This window comes from Carya illinoinensis, chromosome 3, assembly GCF_018687715.1.
Source record: "Carya illinoinensis cultivar Pawnee chromosome 3, C.illinoinensisPawnee_v1, whole genome shotgun sequence".
NCBI lineage: Eukaryota > Viridiplantae > Streptophyta > Magnoliopsida > Fagales > Juglandaceae > Carya > Carya illinoinensis.
In genome coordinates this window covers 22,157,671-22,166,041 of record NC_056754.1, presented here as the reverse complement: position 1 = coordinate 22,166,041, position 8,371 = coordinate 22,157,671, and the positions used below count along the sequence as shown (strand labels likewise).

General features: G+C 38.5%; 1 protein-coding gene across 1 annotated transcript; it reads right to left on the bottom strand.

Moving 5' to 3' along the window:
* Positions 1-5,919: 5,919 nt before the first annotated feature.
* LOC122304616 lies at positions 5,920-6,378 on the bottom strand. Its single transcript, XM_043116875.1, has one exon. It carries the CDS (start codon positions 6,376-6,378, stop codon positions 5,920-5,922), a length of 459 nt encoding a protein of 152 aa, XP_042972809.1.
* Positions 6,379-8,371: the final 1,993 nt, after the last annotated feature.

Below are 8,371 nucleotides of genomic sequence, written 5' to 3'. Positions count from 1 at the left end.
AAGAGATCACGCCACATTAAATAGGTTCCTCAGACAACCACGCTGCATTAATGACTAAGCCTAGAGGCCACATTGCATTAATGACAATATGGCAGAAGGAGCTCCGTGAGGATTTTCCTTCCCCCTCCAGGTCGCAGGGTATGGCCTTCTGACTCCTGAGATTGGGTATATAAGGTCACTCAACCTTCAATTAAAGGGTCCTGCTTCTTCTAATAAGTTTTTCCTCATATTCAATACTTAATTTACGTAAATCCTTATTTTCTGTGAGCAATTACTGACTTTGCCATTGGAGACTTCCCGGGATATCCCAAGGCCACATTTTTCTACTCTATCTTTGTATCTACAGGGCCAAGCCATAAAAGACCCAGACCACTAAGAACCCAACCCTTAGATCTACGAAACACGCCGACAACAATTAGAGTTGGAGGTAGAGTTCAATCACTAAGTATAATCGGAGATATCAAAAAATGTCAATATATCGTGCTAATTAATTAATATGGATGGTACCAGTTGATAACGAAAAATGAATTTCTAGCAAATTATGCAAGCTAGCTGCGTTGATCATCATCATCGATCAGCCTACAAAAACGACTTGTTTCAGTTGATCAGTTCTTCAAATTAAGTGCTGGACGTTCCAGCTTGTCCTTGATCTTATGATCCTCCCACTTGTCCAACCTTTTCCTAGCTTCTTCCACCTGCAATATATAAAGATTAAGCTCATTGCTCACTCTCACACTGTGCGCTTCCCATGGACAAATAAATCATTTTCTACAACTATTTCATGTCATGCATGCACCGAAATTGTGTATTATAATATTAACTGAACTATAGGTAATGATCTAAACTCATTTTTAAGTGGTTTAGTATCGTGTCCACATGTTAAATGCATGGACAATCGCGCGTTTAAAATGTGCATTATCAATAATTAATGTGTAATTTGATATATATAATAAAAATTGAGTAATACTACATACAGTATTAAAATAAACAAGTCACTCGCACTCTCTCTAAAAAAAAGTGGGATCTACTATTATTAAAAATAATTTTTAATTTTACATAAATTTTAAATTTATCCATATCTTTTAAAGAGAGTACACGAAATTTACATATTTAATACTGCAAATTTCATTTCTAGTAAAAAATAAAATGAAACATATACATTTCTAATCTATAGATATATATTATACTAGAGTAAATATATGCTGCAAAGCCCATTTTATTCTCTAGCTCTGACTCATGCAACTAAAATTAATAAGAAAAGTTAGGCTAAAAATTAGTAGCATTATTCTAATCTACATGTCAAAGGATACATACAGATGGTAAAACAGGTAATAAGTACGATCTAATCGAAGTAGCTAGCTAGGGGATGGTATAAGAAACTAAAGAGGCAGTAACTTTTAAGGAAGTGAACTCTTAGTTCTAGTTTGAAGAATAAGATGAGAAGAGATTATCTTTTAATAGTAATTAAATGATTTGTGAATAGTAATAAAATTATTTGAGTTGAGATGTTTTATGAAGTTTTGAAAAATAAGAAATAAAAAATTGAATAAAAATATTATAAGATTAAAATATTGTTATAATATAATTTTTGTTTTAAAATTTAGAAAAAATGAATTTTGTGAAAGCCTCTTTCAATGATAGTTTTTGCCAACAGACAGAAGGACCCTCTCTGAGCCACCACCATTAGGTCCTGGTCGGAGACTTGGACAAAGGCCTCTTCATCCTCAGTCAAGTTGAGACCTTCCCATAGCTTTGAAAGGTCCTCTTCCTCCATGGATGTTTTACGTCACACAACCTGGTACTCTTAACTTGCAAAGGCTTCAGGTTTCCTTGAAACTAGAATGAAAACTGTTATCAAAGCCTACCCTACAAAAGAAGATCACTGCAATACACCAAACCTCTTAGCTCTCACTAAGAGACAGATTTCTTTGTATCAAGATACAAAGAAAACAAAACCTTACACTCACTCTGCCGGGAGTAGAGAGAGAAGGACCGGTAACTTCACGTAACATTGCTCTTAGTTCTAGTTTGAACAATAAGATGAAATCATATTATTTTTAAATAGTAGTTAAATGGTTTGTGAATAGTAATAAAATTATTTGAGTTTAGATGTTTTATGAAATTTTAGGAAATAAGAAATAAAAAATTGAATAAAAATATTATAAGATCAAAACATTGTTATAATATTATTTTTATTTTAAGATTTGAAAAAAATGAATTTTGTGAAAATTGTAATGATTAGACAAAAAAATTAAACATTTAAAATTAAAAAATATTTACATTTATATGGTTTGAATATTGAAATAATATGCGATGTAATTCTTTTACTATCCTATTAGACATAAATAAGTAGGATGTTTTTTCTTTTTTTGAGGGGAAAATAAGTAGGATTTATACATACATGCATGCAACATGTACAAAGGGAGGAAAAAATAGACTGACCTTGCGGCTGCGTTGAAGCCAACGGAGTTCATGAAGACCCATCCCGAGATTATAGTGCTGCAATTAGCATTCCATTTGACAATGTAGAAAAAAAAAAAAAAAAAAAAAAAAAAAAAAAAAAAAAAAAAAAAAAAAAAAAAAAAAGAAGGAAAAATAGAGCCATTGGCTAACCTTTAACAAGAAAAAAGAAGCCCATGCGGAATGGCCATTTCAAGGGTTCAGTTTCCGGGAAATTTTATTTTTAACCTGGCGTTCCCTCATAAAATATATATATATAGGTGCCGTACAGATAACTTGTAAAGTGTAATGATTTGTATAAATTTTAAATAGTAGGCTTCGCACAGTTTTTTTATAAAAGAATTTACACTATAAAAAATATTAAAAAAACTCTATTTTTATTAATATATCTCATATTTTTTGTAAAAATCTACGCAGAACTTATCTTTTACCTTAAGGCATTCCCAACCGGTACAGCATATTTACCCTTTGAGAAAACCTTCCCGCAGGAGCCTCCGTTATTCTTCAACCAACGGAGTCAAATAGAGACATGCCACGTAGAAGTCACAAGAAAAAACGGATAGATCGCATTGCATGGGATTTCAAAAAATGGGTGTGCGAGCGTTGTTCTCGGCAGGAATTTTCCCCTGCATCGCGGTGTAGCAGTTTAAAATTTTAACCCTTACGTGGCACAGACCAATTGGTCTCCGTTGTTCTCCACTTATAGGAGTATCCGGTCTGAAGCGTTTCACAAAAGTAAATCCTAGCTACAATAATTATGAACATGAATAATAATATTTATCATTGCAGAGATGGGTCGGAAACCATGCAACGAGGATGTTAGAAGAACGCAAGCAAAACAATGAAAGAAACTACTTTGTCACTGTACGTGGGAAGCAATTAAGATAAAAAGAAGGCTAGCTAGCTGCAAATAATTATCTTACCAAATAGATAGAGAGTCCAAAGCCAACTCGGGGTTCTCTAGCAATCCAGCAAGCAGAACAAGAATCTGGAAATACCACGTCTCCAGGCACAGCATCACAGCCGATGCCACCGATAACCTGAAGAATCCCATCAAGCCTTTAAACGCCTGCAGATTGAACCCTCTCCACGTATACTTGCATCTCTCACTCTTCACTATATACACAAACTGTCCCCACCACTATAATCCACCACGACAAGCTCAGCACCGTTGATGCACCCAAAAGGCCAAGCCGCATCTTGTACACTGCTAGCCAGCTGAGCATAAGGTGTAGGACAAGCGTCGCCGTTGATATATATGCGCTAGGGATCACTATGCTTTGAGCTTGTAGAAATTTCTGGATGGGGAAGTTTGCCGCGTATGCGAATGGCGGAGGAAGAAAGGAAATGTAAGTGGATATATAATTGCTAGCCTCATCAGCATTCTTTGGTGCACGTTTTAAAGGGCTATATGGCCATGGTAAGCGTGTGGCTGTTTGGGACTATGGTAATTGAATGAAAATGAAGGGTTCGGAAATGTGTAATGATGTAGAAGACGACCCTTTTGGCATGGACGGATCATGTGCCATACTCTGTTTTTTATTAGATCATATGCCATTCTCATGATATATATCTATTAACGTATGTATGGAAATGAAGCAGTACTCTAACGTAAAATGGGAACATTCTTGAAAGATGATTGGGACTATTTTTTTTTTTTTTTTGGTTTTTTTATATCCATTAAAAGGAGTAAAAATATATGAACTTTTCCATGCATGCATATTAAAGGATTTTATGAAAAGAAGCTGAGCGATGCATACTTTTTTTTTTGAAAAGAACATCTTACTTCATTAATCAAAGATCATTACATGAGCTCTCTTTTTCAACAATATCCTTAATGCAAACAGGTATGCTGTCGAGCCATACCAAATTAGTCTCTATGGATAGACTTTCCTTAGCTATTAAATGTGCAACTTCATTATTGGATCTGTGTGTATACTGTACTGACCAGCCACTCCTTTGCTTGAGTAGCATTTTAATGTCCTCGATTAAACTACCATGGAAGGATAGGTCTTCCGTAGGTGAATTAACTGCGTTTACCACTTCTTGAGCATCCCCCTCAAACTGCACCTTTACTAGCCTGAGCTCTCTACACACTGCCATTGCCCTCCACAGAGCATGTGCTTCTGCAACTATAGGTAGCTCAACGTGTGACTTCTTCTCTTCCACTGCCAATAAAAAATCTCCATCCTCATCTCTCATAACCACCCCTAATCCTACCTTTTTTTCCATCCTTCTAACTGCAGCATCCCAATTTACTTTAACATAACCTGCACTTGGTTTTTTCCAGCCTTGCTCCCTTCTGCACACTTCTTCATTTCTGTTATTCCTTACGTTGATCAATTGTTGTGCCTGTTGGAGCTCAGAAATGTCCTGCTTTGCTGCTCTTAGGACCTGGCATGGAGACTTGAACTTCTCCTCAAAGAAGTTCTCATTTCACCTCAACCATAACCCCCTCATGACTGCTGCAGTTACTTCTAGTTCATGTTCATCGAGTAATCCCCTTAGCTTTTCCCACAGAGCTAGTAAATCAACTTCATTGGTCTTCATTTTTTGCATCTTCTTCAGGTACTCAGCCCATACATCGGCTGCTGCTGGGCATTGCCAGATGACATGCATCATAGTTTCCTCCTCTCTCCTGCAGATATGGCACATGGGATTGTTGGTAATTTTCCTTACAAACAGGTTTCTTTTGGTAGCTAGAAGCTCATTTGCTGCTTTCCAGAGAAAGATTTTAATTTTTTCTGGAACATTCAAACTCCATATGCTATCCCAGGTTCTTTTCCTCTCATCTTGTCTGGATGAGCCACCATGAATGGCCTGTTTTCTTTCCTTGTCCAGGTGATAGGCACTTCTAACAGAAAACAGGCCTTTAGTAGAAGGTCCCCATATCATCCTGTCCTCCACTCCCATCTTACTCAGAGGCAAGTTGCAGATATACTCAGCTTCCTCCTTAGTGAAAACACTCCTGATTAGGGGCTCATTTCATGTTCCTTGTCCATTCATCAGCTCACTCACAAAGGCATCACTGTCAAGTATTCTAACTGGTGACTGCACCTTCCCAGAGGAATGTAAAGGGAGCCATCTCTGCCCCTATATTCTGACCTTCTTCCCATCACCCACCCTCCATCTCAGTCCCTCTTTTAGCAACTTCGTAGCATTCCACATACTCCTCCACACATAGGAAGGTCTATGACCCAACCTTGCTGTCAAAAGGGCCCCATCTTTGAAATATTTTTCTTTCATTATCTTGGTAGCCAAACTGTTTGCATCTTGGATCAGTCTCCAACTCTGCTTAGCCAGGAGGGCCAGATTGAAACTCTCTAAGTCCCTATAGCCCAATCCTCCTAACCCCTTCTGTCTTCCCATTTTTTCCCAGCTGCACCAACTCATACCTTTCCCTGTTTGATGATTGCCCCACCAAAACTTCCCTAACATAACATTGAGCTCCTTACATAACTATTTTGGTAGCTGAAATACACTCATAGTGTAAGTGGGCACTGCTTGTAGGACTGCCTTAATCAACACTTCTTTGCCTGCTGCTGACAGAAAAGAGTTCTTCCAGTTATTGATCCTCTTCCACACTTTCTCTTTAATACACCTGAATGCATTGTACTTTGACCCTCCTACTACAGGAGGTAGCCCCAAGTAATACTCATAAGAGCCTCTCATGACAGCACCTCCATTTTGCATGATTTTCCTCTTCTCTTCCTCCTTAGAGTTGGAACTAAAGTAAACTGCAGTCTTGTCTTTGTTCATAACCTGACCTGATGCTCTCTCATATTGCCAAAGAATTCCATTGATCTTTTCCCACTCCTCAAACTTGGCTCTCCCGAAGACAATGCAATCATCTGCAAAGAGGAGATAATTGACTCTAGTTCCACCCCTTGAGACAGTAACTCCCCTTGTTTCCCCCATCTGGTCTAAGAAATTAAGTAGAGTGCTGAGCCCCTCAGCACAAAGTATGACAGATAGGGGGAAAGAGGATCCCCTTGTCTCAATCCTCTCGTTGGAAAAATCTTTTCACCTGGCTTCCCATTCACTAGGACTGAATATGTAACTGAGGACACACATTTCATGCCCAGCTCGACCCACTTGGAGCAAAACCCCATTTTTTCCATGACAGCTTGCAAGAAGGGCCACTCAATCCTGTCATAGGCTTTTGACATGTCAAGCTTGATGGCCATGTGCCCTTCCTTCCCCTTCTTCCTCACTTTCATGGAATGCAATAATTCAAAAGCTACCAGAATGTTGTCAGTGATTAATCTTCCAGGTATGAAGGCACTTTGATTAAGGGAGATGACTTCATTTAGGACTTTTTTAAGTCTGTTTGCCAAGACTTTTGCCATAATTTTATAAGCCACGTTACAAAGACTGATAGGTCTGTATTCACTTACCAATCTAGGTTCTTTTTTCTTAGGAATAAGGGTAATGAAAGTGTAATTTGAATTAGAGGATAGAGAGTTACCATTCAACCAAGCTAGTACTGAATTGCAGACTCCTTCTCCAACAAGGTGCCAGTATTTCTGGTAGAAGCAGGCTCCAAAGCCATCGGGTCCAGGTGACTTGTATGGAGCCATTAGTTTGATAGCTGCCTCAACTTCTCCTCTAGTGAAGACTTTAGATAGTTGTTCATTCATGCTGTTTGTAACAGAAGGTGCCAGATTTCTTAGGCAGTTATCAATTTCACCACTGCCAGGTTTAGAAGAGGCAAACAACCTCTCAAAATAAGCCTTAAACGTTCCTGCCAATCCCTCTTGACTGGTATGCCTGCTGTTCTGCTCATCAATAACTTCCTGAATTTTATTTACCTTCCTTCTCTGGTTTGCACAGCAGTGAAAAAACTTGGTATTCTTGTCTCCATGTTGATACCAATTTACCTTTGCTCTTTGCCTCCACTTCAAATCCTCCTTTGCCATCATGATCCCTATTTCTTTTTGGAGGTTTTTTATAGCTGCAGTATTGTGCCTTCCTTCTTGTTCTTGTAGCATTTTCAGGTTTGCAGTCTTTTCTTTTAAAATCTTTCTCTGATCAGTAAGCATTTGCTTACTCCACCTCGAAAGAGCACTTTCTGTCTTAGACAGATTGTTTAGTAGTTCCATTGGCTGGATCCCCATCTTAGCACCTTCTGCCCATATTGCTTTGACAATTCCCTCACAACTATCCTCTAGTGCCCAACTGGCCTCATACCTAAACAATCTCTTTTGTCTACCTCTCAATTCTGTTTTCAGGCTGTTGCTCAGTAGAATGGGCCTGTGATCTGAGCTCCTGGCTACCAGTACCTCCACCCATCCCTCAGTGTGGATTTCTATCCATTTAGCATTGACTACTGCCCTGTCGAGCCTCTCTTTGGTAAAAGACTCATCCTCATGCTTATTACTCCAGGTGAACTTGTCCCATCTCTAAAACTGGCCATCTGCCTTTCTGGTCTTTGTTTTCCCCCATGTTTTTCATCTTGAGCTATTATCTCATTAAAGTCACCTATCACACACCAACCTTTTCCACTTTCTGGCTTTAAAGAGCTCAAGAGGCACCATGTTACCTCTTTTAAGCTAGAATCAGGCTGACCATAGAAACCTGTTAACAGCCATTTTTCTACATAGCCGGGTTCCTTTATCCAGGCACTTATATGCCAGAATGAGAAATTAACCACCTCTACTTCTATCATGTGATCCCACAACATCATCAAGCCTCCCTTCAATCCTACTGATTCTACTACCATACAACCTTCAAATTTTAACCTCCTCCTCAGACTTTCAGCTTTTGTTTTTTTTCATTTTTGTTTCAATTAAAAACACTACATTGGGTCTTCTTTCCTCTACCATATGGCAGAGGTCCTGAACTGTCCGAGAGTTCCCAAGCCCTCAGTAGTTCCAACTTAGTGTTTTCATGATGATTGGTGGGGCTGCTT